Source organism: Pelophylax lessonae (genome assembly GCF_965119305.1).
Source record: "Pelophylax lessonae genome assembly, chromosome: 3".
NCBI classification, from domain to species: Eukaryota; Metazoa; Chordata; class Amphibia; order Anura; family Ranidae; genus Pelophylax; species Pelophylax lessonae.
This window is the reverse complement of record NC_138770.1, coordinates 397,133,197-397,153,884: the sequence shown is the minus strand read 5'-3', so window position 1 is coordinate 397,153,884 and position 20,688 is coordinate 397,133,197. Positions and strand designations below refer to the sequence as shown.

At 42.2% G+C, this 20,688-nt stretch overlaps 1 protein-coding gene across 2 annotated transcripts in view; it reads left to right on the top strand.

Annotated features, from left to right (window-relative positions):
- The window catches only part of WASF1 (WASP family member 1), a 237,917-nt gene that overhangs the window by 109,272 nt on the left and 107,957 nt on the right, over positions 1–20,688 (top strand). For both annotated transcript variants that reach the window (XM_082251581.1, XM_082251582.1), the window contains exon 3: positions 2,822–2,956. In XM_082251581.1, coding sequence (XP_082107707.1) covers positions 2,822–2,956 — 135 coding nt within the window. The remainder of the gene's footprint in view (positions 1–2,821; positions 2,957–20,688) is intronic.

Here is a 20,688-nt window from a genome sequence, read left to right as displayed (position 1 = left end):
ACTTTAGTACAACCAGTGTGCTTATAGATGGATTGAAATGTGTCCAGTTCCTGCTGAACTGGCCTAATTTCAATCCATCTGTGGCCAGCCTTATAAATAAATTAAAGAGGGATGGAGTGAGAGAGGGATGGATGGAGAGAGAAAGAGAGGGAGAGAAAATAAGAGGGACCGAGCGAGAGAGAAAAAGAAAGGGGTGAACGAGCGAGAAAAAAGAAAGAGGAAGGGAGCGAGAGAGAAAAAAAAACGAGGGGGAGGGAGCGAGAGAGAAAAAAAAAGGAGGGGGAGAGAGAGAGAGGAGGAGGGAGGAAGGAAGGCAGGCATTTTTAGCAGCTTTTAATTACTGTTGGGGGTCATAACACATTTTCTCCTTCCTCCCCTTAATCAGTTTGCAGAGCAGCTCCACAACACCACAGGAAGTCCACGGAAAGTAATGGACAGTGCGCTGTGCATTCATTGGCTGTGAGGCACTAGAAGGTGGTGCAGCCCGCCTCCTGCTACCTCCTCGTCAATAGGTAGCTGATGCCCAGCCAACCTACTATGTGGGTGGCAGGGATGAAACCTTTGTGGGTTCAGAGTTTAGGAGCAACTAAAATTCAAAGCCTGCCTTCGGCGCAGACCTTAGGGTAGCTGGCTTATGCAGAAATTGGCTGTCCCCCGGCCCAGTCTGCCCCTGCCAGTCCTGCAGGATTGGTAACGGGAATGGCGTTCCTGCTGTGGAAAAAGTACAGGAACGCCGTTCCCATGCGCTCCTGCGGTACTTGAGCACTGGTTCATAGATTTATTTTTTTAAATATTCCTGAGCCCATGCAGTGATGGCCATCACAGAATCATGCCTGCTTTTAATGCAGTGACATCTAAAGGCCCAATGATCACGGGAATCCAATATTGCGTGATTTTCTTGTCCCTTGCACACAGAGATTCTGCAGATTCTCAGAATCTTTTGATGATATGTACTGTGTAGATGATGATGTATTTAAAGTCTTTGCAGTTTTATGTTGCATATTCTGAAATTTTTCGTCAATTTTTAGATGCAGCTTTTCACAGATTGGCGAACCTCTGTCCATCCTTACTTCTGAGATACTCTGGCTTTTTTTATACCCAATACTGTTACTGACCTGTTGCCAACTAACCTACTTCCTTGCAAAATGTTCTTCCAGCTCTTTGTTAGTACTACTTGCTTTGCCAACTTTTTGTTGCCATATCTCTATTTTTTGAGACATGCCATCAGTTTTAAAAATTACCTTATTTCCTTAAAATGGTACATTTTCTTAGTTTAAACATTTGATATTTTTTCTGGCTTTTATTGTGAATAAAACATGGGTTTATGAGATTTGCAAATCATTGCATTCTGTTTTTCCCTAGATTTTTACCAGCGTCCCAACTTTTTTGGAATTGGGGTTGTACATCAGAGATACCTGCTTGTACTTTGTACAATAAATTAAGTTGTACCCATGTGTGTTTTCACAATACAATGTTTACTTAATAAAACCTTGAACAAGAAAGGTTTCCCCTCTGTTCCTATTCTTTGGTAATAATTAAAAATGTTGGATTTCCTTAATTTTCCTTAAACTCCCTAACAGCCGACCTAAGCTAGTTATGGGAGGCCGTCATATAATGGCCTCCTGTAATCGCACCTGCTGCTTGCCCTCTGGTGGCCGCAGGCAGCACTCTCTGTGATCAGTGTCCGGAGGACACTGCTGATCATAAATTGAGTTAAAGAGCCAACCAGCGGCTCTTTACCACGTGATCAACTGTGACCAATCGCAGCTCATCCCGGATGTAAATGGAAGCCAGTTATCTGCACTCCTTTCCTTATGGTGACAGTATGAGGCGAAGAGAAGAGAGCCAATAACCAGCTACTCTAAAAGGCATGTACACTGATTTATCAGTTTCCCACCAGTGCTACCAATCAGTGCCTCCTCCCCAGTCCTGCCTATCAGTGCCATCTCATTAGTGCCCACCAGTGCTGCCTCATCAGTACACATCACTGAAGGAGAAACATTACCTGTTTTCCAAAATTTTAAAACAAGCTATGAAAAAGTATGTATTTTATTTTCAAAATCTTCAGTCTTTTTTAGTTTAGCAAAAAAATAAATAAACCCGTGGTGATTAAATACCACCAAAAGAAAGCTCTATTTGTGTGGGGAAAAAAAATGATAAAAATGTTGTTTGGGTACAGTGTTGCATGGCTGCACAATTGTCATTCAAAGTGCGACAGCGCTGAAAGCTGAAAATTGACCTGGTCAGGAAGGGGGTAAAAGTGCCCAGTAGGCAAGTGGTTAACCCCTTACCACTTTATTCAAAATTTAAAATGAAAAATTTTGATTTTAGATATTCTTTAAAATAACAAGAGGCACTACTTAGTTCATTTGAAGTAGGAAAACAAATTGCATAAATAATTACAGCCAAAGATAATATTTTACAGCATTTTATTTGCAGAAAGGGAACAGTAGTAAAAATTTTGTCATACAGATTTGATACCCTTCATGATATAGCTGTATTTTTTTTTTTTTTCTTTGCAAGTTATTGGGTATTCTTTGGAAAGTGCACTTCACTGCATTTACTAAATTCTGGAAAAAAAGTTCCTTGCAAAGTGCACCATCCCCTGGAAAGTAAACAGTCAATTTGCTTTTAGTAAAAATCAACCCCAAGATCATAGTGATGTTTCTTCATGTTATAACAGAACTGGATCCAAAGAAAATTGGGATTTCTAAGTTTTATGTAAATACAGTGATTGTTTATATATTTACCTATTGTTTCTATTTAAATGTATTCTAGATAAAATTCTGAATTGCTGTTTTCATATGCTGTTATGTTTAAGGTAAATATGCAGAAGACATATTCGGGGAACTGTTCAACGAGGCTCACAGCTTTTCCTTTAGAGTGAACTCGTTACAAGAACGCGTTGACCGGTTATCTGTCAGTGTAACACAGCTTGATCCTAAAGAGGAGGAACGTAAGTTTTCTAACCCATGTTCATTTTTCTTTCCATCTCTGTAACCAGTGAAATTCACTTTGCTAATTTTAGTACAGAAAATTCACACACTCTGGGCTTACACTGGAAAGCAGAGATAATTCACTTGACAAGCCAACACAGCTGGACAATTGCACGCTGCCATTGTCTGATGTCAGCAAATGAAATAGGTCATCTTGAGTTCTACATTCCACTGCAGTTAATTAAACAATGGAACAAACATTAAAGTGACATTCTATGGCTAGTGAATAAGAAAAAAATATAAATCTATTATTTTCGGTACCTGTAGTTCGGTGCGGGTAAATTGTGGTGTGGCTTCCTCCAACCGAGGATAAGGTGAGTATACAAAAGAATGGTGATAGTTTAGTGTTAGGTGTTACCTTAAATTAAAGCACAAGCAAAAGCATCAGAACTTCTTAGCTTTTTTTATCGTTCTAGGTCAGTGGCTTGAGAAGCGAAAAGAGAGGTCACCAATGACCACTTACATTCTTTCTATAACATGTATTTTAAAGCTGCTCTCCAGCTTTACTTTCACTTTAAATAGTTTGTTTGGGCCAAGCTGGCCCCAAAAAACTATTCCCTACACTAACATGTGTGCCCTTTGGGCATGCTGTATAAACTCATATGTAGCACCGAGTTTGGGTGTGAGACGAGACCCTCCTGTCTCTTACACAGCAAAAAGTGTCAGGCTGAGTGGCGCTCAGCCAATCATAGGCAGCTATGTGTTCTATCAATGAATAAGAAGCTTCTTCTGAATTGCTGAGTAAGAGATCATGACGTCCTTGTCCTGCCTCTCTGACTCAGCCAATTAAAGGAATTTTTGTAATCATTGAAAGCTCAGCCCAACTCTATTTTGTTCTACATGTGAGACAAGTACTCGTCTCACACCTGGAACTCACTGCTTTATACTCTTATGTAGCAGAGGTTACGTACAGTTTATACAGATCATCCAGCTTGGCACGATCAGGCCACAATCAGGCTCATGTCAGTAGTATGCATCTTAACTTCGTGAATAGAATGCATGAAGATAAAAAACCTTCAACCTGTAGAAAACCACTTTAATATTGGCAGCATCAAAAATGACAAATACTGTATATCTTGCAGTCAGTCTCTAATATTAAAGTGGTTGTAAAGGTAGAAAGTGTTTATTTTAATGCGTTCTGTGCATTAAAGCGGTAGTAAACTCTGTAGACTTGCGTCACAATGTGCTAGTGGCTTCAAAACATGCGAATATCTCCTAAATTGTGCACGTTCAGGAGACATTCACTGTACCTACAGGTAAGCCTTTTTATAGGCTTACCTGTAGGTACAAGATAAAATGCAGACTTTACTACTGCTTTACCATAAAAAACCTTCTGTGTGCAGCCCCCCCCCACCTTAAACTTATCTAAGCCCGATCTCAATCCAATGCTGTGCTCAAGAGCAGTGGTTCTCTCCGCTGGCTCTCTATCCAGCAGTGGGAGCCATTGACTCCTGGTGCTGACGATCACAGCCAGAGATCAGAAAGCGGGGAGAGGGGCGGAGCCTTGATTTATGTGTCAATGGACACAGAGCACTTATCGGGATCAAGCCTGCAGGAGTTCCCCCATAGCAAGCGGCTTGATATGGGGGCACTCAGCAGGGGGGAGGAGCCAGGAGCGCCTGCAGGGGAACCTAGAAGAGCAGGTTAGCGGGCTGCTCTGTGCAAAATCATTGCAAAATAAAGACGTTTGTCATTTTTCTACTTCCTGTAATATGGAACATTACTTTTTGTTCTGAAGTGAGATTGCGCAGTTGCGTTGTTACCTTGTGGACAGGTGTTGTGTAGACTTGTATTTTTAAACAGATTTTAGTTAGTAGACAAAATAGGTCCCAACTCCAGCTAACACCTTTTAAGCAGTTACAGCTACTTGTTTCTTTTTTATATGAAACAAAGTTGAACATTTTAAGCTCCCCTACTAGTGCAATATACCTTATTCCAAGCCTCACAAATGCTAATTTTGCTAGATAGCTTGGCCTATTACAAGAAGAATTTAAAAAATAAGGGATCCACTGACCGGATCAAGTGGTAATTTAAAATATAACTAAAGCCAAACCTTTTCAGCTTTTATAAGATAGGGAATGGTGAAAATCCCTTTCAGGTTCTCTCCAAAGTGATGGCAAATGCCCTCTTAGAGAGTTGTCTCCGCAACAAGTATCCCATTGAAAGATTTCTCCTCGGTTTCTGTTCTGTTGGCACCATAGGTGTCATTTTCTATTTTCATGATCCCTTCGTTCTTCAGCACTTTGACAGGGAAATCCTTCTCCCCCTGTTGTCACCACGAATGCCAGCCTGTATTGGTGGGGAGGCATCCTCAGCACAGCTTGTGCTCAGGGAGTCTGGACTCGGGAAGAGTCCAGACTGCCAATCCATGTACTGGAACTCCGAGCGATCAGTCTTTGTCTGGATCATTGGACAATTTGTCTTCAGTGGTGTCCGGTACAATTTCAGTCGGACAATGCCACAACCGTGGCATAAGTCAATCATCATGGGGGCACAAGAAGTGTCCTGGCGGATCAGGAAAAAGCTGGCAATTTAAGCTGGGCCGAACGATTGTTCCAGCCCTCTCTGCTGTACACGATCCATGGAAGGGGCAGAGGTTTGTGGCAAGGTCTCAGGATCCCCTGGCCAATGCCGCAGACGCATTTGTGGCTCCTTGACAGGGGTTGACCGCTTCTGCTGCCACCATTTCCAGATGGATCGGACAGACAGTGATTCAGGCCTATTCAATTAGGGGTCAGGTTCCTCCTTTCACTGTTAAGCCACACTCTACTCAGGCGCTTAGTGCCTCTTGGGCCTTCCGTCATTAGGCATCAGTGATGCAGGTTTGCTGGCGGCCATCTGGTCATCTGTGCACACTTTTACAAAGTTTTACAAAATGGATGTGTTGGCATTTAGGGATGCTTCTTTTGGCCACAAGGTTTTGCAGGCTGTGGTTTAGAGGACCTGGTCTTCTTTGAGGGTGTATTGTTTTTTCAGGTGAGCTCCAGTTGTTATGGTTGATCTCTCTGTTACCTGGTTGACTATGGTTAGCCTTGGGAATATTTTTCTGCTGTTTTCCCACCCCTCACGTTTGACACTGCTTTGAGACGTCCCAATAATTAAGAAGAATCAGGAGCTTTGTCCATCAATAAACGAAAGAGAAAATTGGATTTTTGACTTGCCTTAAAATCCCTTTCTCTGATGTTCATTAACAGACACAGCACCCACCCCTCTGTGGAGCTGCCTTTATTCTGACACTGCTTGTAACAAAACTGAGTGCCTATAGCGGTGTGTGGCTGTATACCCCCTGGGACTGCCCATAGTCGTAGTCATGCTTTTTCCTGTCTAGTGTCCTACTCCTGTAGGGGGCAGTATAACCCAATGGTTTAGAAGAATCAGGAGCTGTGTCTGTCAATGAACATCAGAGAAATGGATTATACGATAAGTAAAAAATCCCATTTTTAAAGTATGGCTTCATAGTGTTCTAATTTACAACTGTAAGCACACATTGTCTTATCAAGTGAAATTCCCTATTCCTTTTGGGCTGTTCAGCGTGGATGATGTTAATAAGCAATGGTGTTATTGTATGTTGCACTGTTGTTGGTGTGAATCTCACATACATTCTTTGCCTTTAGTGAGAAAAATTAGATGCTTCTCACCATCAGAGGACCCTAAGGATAGCTATTAATACATGAAATAGAACATACAAACTGATATGTTTCATTGCAACCAGCAGCTTCCTGGTTGATGTTAGTATTAAAAAAATTTCAAGTCCAGAATGTAGCAGATCCATTTATGAAAGATCTGGGGATGTTGCCTGATTGTCTTATTTTAGGTGCATACATTAAGCCTTACAAAAGGCAGAAACCAGTGGACTGACAAAGATATTTTGAAAACTAAACACACAGCTTTTAGAAAAAGAATCATACCCAGGAATCTGTAAAACCATTTACTAGAATTAAAAGTGGCTTCACAGTAAGCACCTTTTTATGCCTTTTGTTGGGTATTGAATTGACATTTCACTGTGTATTGAGCCAAACTACTCCAGTACCCCATAGTGTTCTTTGTAGCATTGGTTTGCCTTCACATCGTGCAGTGTAACATAATATGCAGACTGCTGATACCAGAGTCCCTGTTCACGTTGTTCCCCAACCAGGAGAGTATCTGAACACTGGTCTAAGAACTAGGATTTTGCATCTGGTTGCTGTGTGTACAAATCCTAACTACTCCCACTATTGTTCCAGAATTTTCAAACAGGTGATTGAAACAGTCGGCCTTTTGATATTTATTATTAAATTATATGATCAAATTGATTCAAACACATAGTGTTTAAATACCAGTAGTGCTGTGATAGTGATCCCGCAGAGAAAATTCTTATAAATATATACATCCAATATACAAAAATATGTACTAAAACATTTATAAAAGTCCACAGTGAATAGTGAAAACACAATTGTCTTCCACCACACAATTTCACCATTGTGCTTCAAGTAAATAGATCCAGACTCTCCCCATGTAAAACTTACTTACCAAAGTTATATGCCTCTCTTTTAGATTGGCACATAATGCATGTATCTGTTAATTGCTCCAGCCCAAGAAGCTCCAGACTTCTCTTCTTTTCGATCACACAGCAGAAAGTTAAACCATGTAAAGGCTAGGAACACTCCAATAGTGTAATAATGCTCAAAACCATCAGACTTTATTAAAAATAATACTGCTTCCAGGTCTCGAGCAACCAGAATCCTTTTCCTGGTGGTCATCACATGATTCACGGAGGTCTTCCAGCTCCTTACATTCTGCACCTTCCCTTCCTGTCCCTCGTTCCAGGAAACTCATAAGGCACCACCCACAAAGTTTTTTCGTTACTCTGTTAAGTCACTGGGTGACCTCTCTGACACACAATTCTACATACAACTTTTAAAAAACAGCTTTTGAGCACACCTGCTTACACTGTCCCGGTTCTCCAGGCACCATCGCAAGGATCTTCACCTATCAATCCCCATGGGAACATGACCTGGCAACCTTTATCGACAGGAGGAAGGCTTGATCTTTCACTGCAAAGTGCTCCTTTAGCAACGCTACTCTGGAGGCTGTCTATAAGGTCCTCCTAAGATGATATTGGGCCCTATACAGTATGGCAAGGTCGAACCCATCCTATAGTGACAGGTGCTTTAGGGGATGCGGCCAACAAGGAGATGTTCTAAATATCTGTTGGTTCTTACTCCACTTAATGGAGTTTTGGTTCTGGGTTTTTGGGCTTCTTTATGCTCTGTTTCAATTGCTCATCCACAAAGATGCCAAACTGGCCTTGCCACATTGCATATTTTCTTATCAACAGAAGCTGGCAACCTATTTGTTTATTTCTGCCAAACACGCAATTGCCAGGGCCTGGAAGAAGCCCTATGTTTTGATTGCAGTAGTGAAGGGCATTTTGACTAACCTTATGGTGCACAAAAAAATGTCCTAGTATTTTACACCATTCTTATACAATATTTCTTAAATTATGGACACCCTGGTGGTCCTATGCTCTCCCCACCCTGCATCTGGCCAGCTTTGGGCATTTTATAAATGTCTCCACCTAACCCAAGCCTGCAGGAACTTCTTCTCCCCACCTCCCTATCCTTCTCTCCCTCACTATCACCTCTTTATCTCCTTTCCCTTCTCCATCTCCCCCTCCCATTATTGTATCAGAAAAAGAATGCTGCTCCCTATATACTTTCTTGCTATAATGCACATCAAAGAACATGAAACTGCAACAAGCTTCATAGAAAACCTTTAAACGCCACATTTAAGGGAACACTGGAGACTCCCCACACACTCAGGATTTGCTATGGGGTCATTTCCTGCCACGTAGCCTAAAACAACTACACTTCGGATTTCTGCCACACCATGCCCAGACGTGTTTCGTCATTTCCAACTTTGTCATGGGTTTGGAAAGGTGGAAATAGTGGCGGTCCTTTTATACACTAAATTGGCAGATTAATCCTAACCTTACCCATCTGATCCAATCACTGAACCCAACAGTTTTAAGTCATATCCAACTATCCTATATGAGGGATATTTCCTAAATCTGAATTTATTTAGATCAACTCATCTAGCCTTAGTTGTTTCTAAAGATGGCTAAATGGATAAGCACATATCTAGGTGTGAGCCAGCTTACACATTTCATTTGCTTATAAATATGCATGGATCAGTGGTGTATTTGGTTTTATCATCGTTACTTATTGGACTTCTAGATAGAGGCTAAATTGTTCTAAGAACACGTACAGTATGCTGCAGAATGTGATGTTTAGGTTTCTCTTGTTCTATGTGTGGAAAACAGGCAGCTGGAATGTGAAAGTCATTATTTGACTTGTATATTGTCAAGACTGGAAAAATAAACTGTCTAAGAGAAGCAGCAGGAATTCGGACTTGCCAGGCGAGAATGGCTTGCAATGGATTTATAGCTAAACTCACATTCTCAGGGGGTTTTAGTAGTTATTACAGTAGCGAACCAGACAAATTTATAGCATGGTGTCATTTTATCAGTGCGAGTATGATTTCTCTCGCTTTTTTTTTTTTTTTTTTTTTAATTTAAGATATTTTTCAGGTATTTTTTGAAACTTTACTTTTGACTGATACTTTTACAAAAATAGAGGTCATAGTTTTCCACAGTAATTGCTAGAGCTGTAGAAAACTACATTCATTTGGGTTGTTACATGCTTGGCACGTAACAAAAATGACAGCCTTGCCGTCTCAGACCAGTGTGAGTCGTCCCAAAAGGCCTGCTGGCTGTGTTTCACAAGAGTCCCTGGTTACAGGATAGTAGAGATAACTGATCAGAGGAAAAATAAGAAATGGTGCCGCTGAGGGTGAAAAGTTTTAACTATGGTTTTTATGTTTCACCTCTACATACATTAATTTATTGAACATTTAGCAATTTTCTATCTTTATTGCATTTCCAGCATCAAAAAAAACATGGGTAACTTTTTTAGTATCAAAAGTCAACAGTTTTTCCACAGGAAAAAGACATACGCTTAAAGCGGTATTAAACCCAAAAATGTAATATATTGCAGCTTACCATTCCTTAGATGTGGGGGCTTTTTTTTTTTTTTTTTTTTTTTTTTTTTTTAGTGTTGCACAATTCCCAGCCGTTTTGCTGGATATGGGTCCCCATGGGTTACCGATAGCAACAACAGCACATTTAAGCTTAAGCATGTTTCTCCAAGAGTGAGCACTGAGACAATGACCAGTCCAGTATCTTTGGGTTTTTGTATTTATTTTGTAACTTGGATAGGAGAATGGATGAGTGGGATACTCCTTGAACTGAACTATGCACAATTTGGCGGGGACACTTGAAAAACGCTATTTGACGCTGGCTGGAATGCCTTTCTATGCTGGCTTGACGCTGGTTAATGCTGGCTGGATGAACTGACTTGACTGCTTTCTGACTAAAGAAGTCCTTTTTGAGCTCCCTTAAGCACTGTTGCTGAGGTAGCTACTTGTATACTGCTGCACTGCTGAACACTTCAGTGCCCACACCGGCGCCCCCTTCTTCTCAATTATCTTCAAGGCTCTGACACTGGCACCCCCTTTCGCTAAGCCTCCTCTACTGGTTAGCTGGCTCCCGGATCCCTTTGACCTTCTGGAGTGGCCCCCTCTCCAAGGCAGACCCCTGGGCAGTTTCGAGTACTCACAACAGTGTTTTTCCTGGAAACTTCTGCCCAGCAACTCCACTCAGTCAGCAACACTCTGGATCCTCCTCCTGCAGCCCAGCTCAACCTCCGGTCCTCTGGGCCGACTGCCCAGGACACCCTCACTTGCTCTGACAGGAGGAGAGACAGACTTATATCCGATCCCAGGGTGCATCGCGGCAAACTCCGCCCACTGAGACAGCTATAAGCCATGGTGCGCTATTTGCCAGGTTTCCTCCACTGTCCAATAAGAGCCCTCATTTGATACAGTGGGGAGACTCCCCAGACTCAATAGACCACACCTGGAAACATATGACAGCCTAACTGAATGATCAGGCCCCCCTGATAAGCAGACAGGGCCAATATATACTTTTCCTAGTACCTACCTAGGAGGGTGCTACATCAGTCTCTCTCTCTCTCTCTCTCTCTCTCTCTCTCTCTCTCTCTCTCTCTCTCTCTCTCTCTCTCTCCCCCCTCTCTTTTTTCATATGGTGCTCTGGCCAGTGACACATCTCCTGTATTAGAATGCCCCCACTATGGATGAAGGAGAGACAGACACCTTTGGACAGCAGCATTGTCAGTCTGGGGGGGGGGGGGGGTAGTGTAAGATGCAATAGCAGATTTAAATACACTAACAGATTGAAGCCAAATGCCAGCTCACACTGCAGTTACAGCTAGCTATGATTAGGGCCTTTTTGGGTCGAAATGCTTTCAATGTCTGGCTGTTTTTTATGCATTTTTTATGCTATTAAATAAACTTGTAGTTGTACTTGTACTTTACCATGTTGCTGTCTATTTTTTTGGATGTTTTACTTTTGGCTAGAGCTACTATTAATGCAATAATAACCTGATAAGGTTTCTAACCCTTCAGCACTTGGTTCACACTAAAATGATCTTGGCTGGAGTCTAGGTTCAATTTTTTTGTTGCCATCAATGTAACTGTTATAGCCAGGAGCTTGTTTACATGTTTTCTTCCAAAGACTGTAGATCAGGCTATATGTATATGAGAGCAGAGACTTTGTGTAACTTTATTACAGTAAGTTTAGTAGAAAAGAACTGTGAGCAGGTGTCTAACTTATCATGCCTCCATCCCCATATATAACATACACACAACCAATATTCGTCCATTATTACTATTATTTATTATTATTGTACAGGATTTGTATAGCACCAACAGTTTGCGCAGGGCTTTACAACATGAGGGCAGACAATACAGTTACAATACAATTCAATACAGGAGGAATCGGAGGGCCCTGCTCATTAGAGCTTACTGGGGACTTTAATTGAGGCACAATACAAAAGTCATACATTTTAATTTATTGTGCCAAGATTTGACACACAAATGTATAAAGTACACACAAAAAAGGTTTGGCATATCAGCCCACTGGGTTACACGTAACAATATAAAATGTACATCAAGCTGATATATTGTCAAGTACATACATTATTTAACCAAGATGATTGCAGTATGGGAGAGTAATGCATCTTGTGACCTTGATGTGTTTTTTGTTTTGTTTTTATCGTCTTTGAATATCTTTTTATTAGATTTTTTACATTTATACAACAAAAAAAATACAACAAACAGGCCAACCCCCCCCCCCCCCCCACCCCAAACCAAGCACCAATCGGAAGAGATATAGATATACGTTTCAGCTTCTAGCCCTTCATTAACCATAATGGTAAATATACCAAACTCAAAGAAAATATGCATGGTATTTTACTGTATCATATGTCAAGCTGCCTCCAAACGATCGATATGCCTTTGAAAAATGCAGAAAATAGAGTAGCGCCACTAAGCATAAAGAAACAGGGCAACCGCTATCAACCCACAGGTGTAATTCACATTTTCATATACAAAGGGCACTCTCTACTCCACTACCAAATTGACCACATTACGATAGTCTAAGAATCCAATATAGATGGGGCCAAGCCTTGGACCGATATCCAGGGTTCCCACATTTTACAGAATTTATTCGGTATACCCCTATTGCGATAGATCTGTTGTTCCATCAAAGGAGTGTCCTTTACCTGGAAACGCCTTTCTTCAAATGAAGGTATACTAGGGGATAACCATTTTATAGCAATTTGCTGACGGGCTATAAACCATAATCTTCTAACTGGTATTAGGGTCTCAGTTGGGAATAGCTCCTCATCAAGATAACCCAATAAACAAGTCTTAGGATCCAGATCAATAGGAGTACGGTAAGCTCCGTTGATTGTGGTCACCATCTCTCACCAGTATCTGACCAGTTTGGGACACTTCATTAATATGTGGAGTAGGCCAGCCGGAGATTGTTGGCAACCTGGGCATGCTGGGGTGTCCCTCCTGCCCCACCTAAATAACTTTACCGGAGTCCTTTATGACCTGTACATTATAAACAATTGAGACAAGCATTGTGCAAATGATAAGGATACAGAACTATCCCTGCACATTTAGAGTGGGTGTGTACCGCATGCCGTAGTTGTAAATGTTTAAAGAAATAATGGTGAGGCAATTGGTAAGACTCCTGTAAATCCTGAATGGACCGCAGAACATTTTGAGAATTAACCTGGGCATTATATTGAAGCCCTTGAGAAGGCCAGTGTTCAAACCCCTCCAGTTTACAGAGTTCTTCATAATGCCCTAATGTCATTATACTTTCATATCATATTTTCCATTATTATTTCCTGCCAGACTTTATTTAGACAATCTCAGTGTTGGGCTATAATGGGCACAGGCAAAAGTTCCCAATTCTAGCTGGGCCAAAAGATTATAGCGAGAACAATGACTCAAAAGCAGGGCCTGTAAAGAATCTTCCCAATTCATCACTCCCTAACTGGCAAAATGCAGTTAGTAAGCTATAAAGTATAATCTCGGCTGAGGCACCGCATATCCCCCCCTGTCCTTAGCTCTCTGCAGGGTAGAGAGTTTAATCCTGGGCCTTTTTTCTTTCCATAATAACAAAATAGTGAGTCTATTTTTTAAACCATTTAAGAGGTATCCATATAGGTGACTTATGGGAGATGTATAATAGAGGGATCCAAATAATTTTTATGAGATTTGCTCGGCCCACCACCGATAGACAGCTTAGTCCAAGCAAGACTCTAAAGTTTGAATTTAACAAGAATGGGAGCCAAGTAATATTGTAGGTAATCTTCTACTCTGGGATGTATCCATATTCCCAAATATTTAAAAGATGACATGATTTTAATTTGCTGAGCCTCTCTTTGTACGGATACGTTGGGATCATCTAGGGGAAATAGGACAGATTTGTCCTAATTAATAATGCGGCCCGAAAATGAGCAAAGAGTTTGTATAAGGGAGGTTAGAGATTTGTCCGTATCCCCGAGAAACAAAGGGCGACGTCTGCATATAGGAAAATCTTTTCGTTCCTTGCTCCTCTAGTAAAGCCACAGATAGCGTCAGATCGTTAAACAACTTCAGCTAACGGTTCGAAGGCCAATGTAAATAAGAGTGGGGAGATGGGGCACCCCTGCCGAGTACCCTTTTGACAATTAAAAGTTTTGACACCAAACCATTTATTTGCATACAGGCTCTTGGGGCAGAATACAATAGCTTGACCCAACATATAAATCTATCACCATGCCAAACTAGCCCAGAACTTCCCATAAATATGTCCACTTGTCACTGTCAAATACTTTTGCAGCTTCAAGTGACAATATGGCTCTCTTCCCAGGGTTATCTGATGGCAACTGCATATTTAAGAAGAGTCTCCTCAAGTTGGTCGCTGTAAACCTAGTATAAATAAAGCCAGACAGGTCTGGGTGGATCGAGCCCTGCATAACCCTGCTTAGTATCATTGCAAGAAACCTAGCCAAAGTCTTAACGTCAGAATTTAGAAGTTATATCAGGTGGTAAGAATCGGGGAGCCAAAAGATCCTTGCCCGATTTTGGTAGCATAACAATACAGGCAACATTCATAGAATCTGGAAGTTTAAAATAGTCCAGAACCTAGTTGAGAACCTTCAACAATTCTTGCAGCAAGACATTCCCGATCTTGGAACACTAACGAGTCACATGACACGGAGGAGGGAAAATGGCTACTTGGGCCCAATTTGGACATTGTCACTTAGGGGTGTACTCACTTTTGTTGCCAGTGGTTTAGACAGTAATGGCTGTGTTGTCATTTTAAGGGAACAGCAAATTTACACTGTTTTACAAGCTGTACACTCAATAATTTACATTGTAGCAAAGTGTCACTTCTTCAGTGTTGTCACATAAAAAGATATAATAAAATATTTACAAAAATGTGAGGGGTGTACTCACTTTTGTGAGATACTGTATGTCATGTAATCCCAATTCCTTGCAATATCTGTAGAAGGGAGTGTTCACTTAAGGACTCACTGGATATCTATCCATACTGGGGTTACATACTGGAGTTACATACACTATTAAAATCCCCCACAATCACGCCAAAAACCAACCTAGCATTTGCAGGCTTAACTAATGATTCTCCAACCAGATCATGATCTCAAAGGGAATAAAGAAGAATTTTCCTTTGAGATCTGTTTGCTTGGAGAATCATCACCCTGCAAAAACTGTTTTTGGTACTTTGGTATTTTTTTTTTCCACAGCCATGAACTCTCTTGTGCCACCTCATTGTATTTCCCATTGGGTATCTTGGTCCCCTTCCACTACTTTCATGTCAGACATTGAGCAGCGGTCACTGTTTGGAGGCGCTATGTTTTATAAAGTTCCAAGCTGGTTTTATAGAGTTCTGTTCTTGGAGGCATCTACTCCTGAAGAAGTGAAAGTGTTCCCGAAATGCGTCAAGTCACAAGATTCATTCCTCTCCCATATTGCAATTATCTTGGTTATGTAAAGCATGTACTTGAAAATATACCAGCTTGATGTACATTATATATTGTTACGTGTAACCCATTGACCTGATATGTCAAACATTTTGATGTGTACTTTATACAAATGTACAAATGTGTCAAATCCTTGTACAATAAATTCATACTTCATGAATTTTTATTATGCCTCATTTAAAGTCCCATGGGCAAATATTAGTTGTGTATAGTACAGTGAGTTTAGGATAAAGACTCAAATCTTTAGGAATATAATGCACCAACTTCAAATATCATTAAACGCCTAAGAGGCTATCCATTTGAGAAACCAAACAAGAAAAAATAATTGTTATGAAATAGCCCAGCCATCATAGTAGCTGGTTTAAGAGTCCATTCAGACTAGTGCGACCTGTCAGGCGACTTGGTCACCTGACAAGTCGCGGTCGCTCGCTCGCCATTGAGTAGTACAGGACCCGTTCTAATAGGAGCGACACAAGTCGCTCCGACTTAGAAAAAGGGTCCTGTACTACTTTGGGGCGACCTGGAGGCGACTTGCATTGACTTCAATTATATGTGCACCGCGACTTCACAGGTCGCCCCACAAACTCGTGTCGCGCCAGTCTGAATGGGCTGTAATAGTGTCAGACTGCCGTTGTTTGACATTAACATAAAACATAACATTACATTGTTTTACAAGTAAGGCCATTCCCTTACTTGCTGTGGTCTATGTAATATGATAAGAATCCAGGAACAGTTTTTTTCACTATCTTTGTAATCCAGAATAAAGAACTTTTCTTTTTTTTATGAAACAGCAGCTGCTAAATTTGAAGAACAACTGCTGGGAAAACCATTGGGAAACAGCTGTTTTTCTCTTAACACCGGAGTGTCTAATCGGCCATTCATTCTTGGTGATAGACACCAAAGAGATGTGACTGTAATGTAAAGCACACATTACTATAGATATTTTCTGTAAAAGTATATGTAGCACCCTCCTAGGTAGCTGTTAGTGAGGAAGTATAGTTTTTAGCTCTGTCTGCTTACCAGAGGGGCTGCAGGTAAATCTATATTGTTCTCTGCCTACCAGAGAGCAGGATCTGTTTGTGAGGTCTGCTCATTGTGCTCAGAGTGCAACTCTTTCTGCCTAGAGAGTGTTTCACACTGGTCCAATAGGGAGGCATGTTGGACAGTGACCAAAATACAGCGCTTGCTTAATGTTAAATGTAATCCAATACTCCAGTGATTGATAAAGTGCAATAGTGTTAAATATGTTACCACAAGTGATAATAAATATATGATTACTAATAAATTACGGATCAAAATCAATTGCTGTGAATAAAAACGTGCATGTATCTTATAATTGATAATTATTTATATAAATAGTGATTAGTGATAAAAAACAGTAATGGTGTCCTTTCAAAAAATGTCCAAAGTTCATATAAAGTGCTTCTGTTCAAACTTGATAAATAAAACTCAGATGTTCCTTGTCCCAAATGGATAATAAGGTCGGGTCACTTACCAAATGATGTGGGTACTGAATGCCTTATGGCACCAGAACCAATCAGGCTTAGTAAGCCCCCTGGGCTCAACGGATCTCCTCAAGGTATCCCCTGGGATGGCAACAATCCCTCAGGCTTCCATTTTAAACGATCCGATTTGATATATGGGAAAGAGAAGAATGCTCCAGATAGTGCAGTATGAAGATAATTTTATTCACCCTAATAGGGTTATCAGCATTAAGTGTTCCAGCCGTTTACATTGGTGGTCAGCGGTGCGGTGCGGGCTGCACGTCCTCTCAGAGTAGCTTCCGGGTTGCGATCCAACCAACGCAACGTACCCTCGCTATGCGTTCCAAGCTAACGCGTTTTGTCACTTCCGGTGACGTCTTCAGAGCTTAGCCGGAGGTGACCAAACGCGTTAGCTTGTGACCCGACCTTATTATCTATTTGGGACAAGGAACATCTAAGTTTTATTTATCAAGTTTGAACAGAAGCACTTTATATGAACTTTGGACATTTTTTGAAAGGACACCATCACTGTTTTTTATCACTAATCACTATTTATATAAATAATTATCAATTATAAGATACGTGCATGTTTTTATTCACAGCAATTGATTTTGATCCGTAATTTAATTAGTAATCATATATTTATTATCACTTGTGGTAACATATTTAACACTATTGCACTTTATCAATCACTGGAGTATTGGATTACATTTAACATTAAGCAAGCGCTGTATTTTGGTCGCTAGACCAATTATTCACAAACACCTTATTTTTTATACAGCAGCTGCTTTTTCACTTTTTTATATATTTATTTATTAATATTAGATTGCACTTTATTACCCTATTCAACCCTTTTTCCAGTGGCGCGTTAAAATACACCAGTATTTTTTACATGTTGGACAGTGGGAGGAAACCTGACGAATGGGTGCATGGGCTTTTGTTACAGTCCTGACGATTGGCAGAGGGAAAGTTGCCTCTGTGCATGTTGGGATACTGTAAAAAAAGCCAGGAGCACATGTGCTGGAGGTCTTTTTGTTGGAGAGTCGAGTCCCGGAGGGGGGGGGCAGCTGCCTCCTTCTCTGTAGAGGTGCAATGCGGTCTCAGGGGGGTCATCCTGAGGGCCGGAAGAGTAGCGGAGTGGAGCTGAACCCAGAGGTCCAGGGAAGCTGACTGAGAAGGGAAACACTGGAGGATCTGACTCTGCAGTACAGTGAGTACAGAAACTCGTATCAAGGGCCCTAACCTGAGGGGGGCCACCCCTGCTCCTAGGATAGTCAGTCGATGGGTGTTAGCTGAGGGTAGATGCTAGTGAGAGTGATCTGAAGATAAGATGTCAATCACCAAGTTTAACAGAACCGCGACCCACACTGTACTTGTGGGCTTCCTTCAGTATACAGCTTCCTTCAGTCTTGAACATAGAGATCAGATTTTCCAGCCACCCCCCATACAAAGCCAGCTGACAACTTAGCTTGTACTGGAACCTTCTCCTTTATTGAACAGTCACACAGTTTATATACAGCATGGACATCCCCCCCTCCTGATCAGATTACCACACACAGGTCAGGGATTGCCTGATTACATTATCATATGCAGATGAAATTGTATAGAGAGAGAGTTAACCTGAACTAATTATCTAGCCATCTGGACAGAAACAATATGTGAGTTCATTAACAATGGGACAGACAGGCTTAACAGAATACACATCACACCTCAATACAAAGACAATAGGAAGCAACCGCCAGTGAAAGAGCGTCTGTCTCTGACATTGTGGTACAATACACATTATCATAATTGTAAACACAGAACCCATTTGAAGCAATCCAAACCATATTCTCAGTGTCCATTAAGTACCTGTCTTTCACTCCCAGTGACGGTGAGTACCATCACATATCTTCCCCCCCCCCCCCCCCAAAGATAGACTAACCAGGTACAAGACCTCCAATCGGTCTGTTCCTGAGTTAGTCCGGTAACGAGTCCCAAAGAGTCAATCCATCATGGCAGCTTCCTTGACAAAGTTCCACATAGTTTGTAAGTTTGTCCCGGCAGGGCGCATGGAGCTCTCATGTGGAAGTCTGGTTTGGGCAGGCCAGACTCGTCTTCTTGGTCACCCTAGTGTCCCTAATAGACACAGGGTGACTAACACATAAGAGGGGCCTAGGGGGCTGAGAGGGGTAAGTTTTTTTGTTCCACGGGCCCCCCAACCAAAGTGACTCCCGTCACATCTCTCCCCTTTCGGAAGTAGACTAACATAGGAGGGGACCCCAAATGGGTTGACTTTGAAGTTAGTCTGTAGTTCCAGTCTCCCAGTGTCAGTACACCACACAGTACCCCAAACAAATTGTCCCGAACGGGGAGCATTACTCACTCAGCCAACCTCTGCCTCTCTCGTATAACATTCCCACTGCGGGGTAGAAGCGTGGACTGGCCCTTCTCCCTGGAGTCCTTTCAGCAGCTGGAGAGAAGACAGGGTGACTGGGCTCACTCCCTCATGCTGTTGGGGACCTGGGCTGACTGCCCAGCATCCCTGGGATATAGAGGTGAAGACTGCAGTCCCATCCACTACCACAGGAACTCCATCTTTTGTACGTTGAGGGCAGAGGCCAGCCACACTCTGCTCTGTTGCCAGCTCTTCGGTTGAGTTGTTGTCATCATTCTGGGGCACCTACTGCTGCTTGGAAAGGGAGTCAGCTTCTCCATCTTCCTTACCTTCATCTGGCGGTTGGGACAACCTTTCTCTGGTACTGTCTCCCAGATGTACAGATCCTGGCTGGGGAAGGAAGACAGTTTCCTCCGCTCTGACTGACTGTTGGGGAGGGAGGACGACAACCTCCTCTCCCTTCTCACCCTGGGTCTCTTGAACTGCCACAGGTGTAGGGCAGAGGACGTTGACTCTCTGTCCGGCAGCCAGTGCTTCAGCTGGGTGTAAAAGCATCACTTCATCATCTTGTCGCTGGGGCAAGGGGCCGATTTTCCCAGCTTCCTGTAACTCTGTAGCTGTTGCAGGTGTTTGGCAGAGGTTGGTAACACTCTGCCCTGTTGCCAGCACTTCTGCTTGGGACTCCACATAATCCGCTCCAGCTAACTGTTGGGGAGGAGACTGACTTCCTCCACTCCCAGACTGTGGATCTCACGCTGGGGAGGAAGGGTAATCACCTTTTTCTCCGAACTGTATAGCTGCTGTTGGGGAGTGATCACCACCTTCTCACCCTGGGCCTCTGGAACTGCCACAGGTGTGGGGCAGAGGTCTGGGACCCTCTATCCAGTTGTCAGCACTTCAGCTGGAGAAGTTTCTTGTACCTCCACAGATGCTTCTGGCTAGAAATCCCTGTCAGTGGTGTAGCAGAAAGGTCAGCTGCCTCTTCTCTCAGGGAGGCTGAAGCTACTGTTGGTGTTGGGCAGAGTGCAGTGATGTTAGGCCCTGAGGCCAGCTGTTCTACAGGGAAGTAAACTGAAAAGTCAGTGGCCTTGCACACATCTTCCTGGGTCACCAATTGTTGCAGGCAGAGGTCAGCAGCGCTATGCCTGGATGCCTGCTCTTCTGCTGTAGACTCATTGGGATGTTCCTCCTCAGCAGAAAAGTCTATTAAATCTCCAGCCTCTGGAATTGCTGAAAATCCAAGGCACAGGCTGGTGGCACTCGGGATCAGTGCGAACACGATTCGGGTGATTTATCATTCATATCATCCTTCCGATGGAAGTCAATTAAATCTGTAATCCGTGGTTAGTGAATGAAGATGGCTTTCT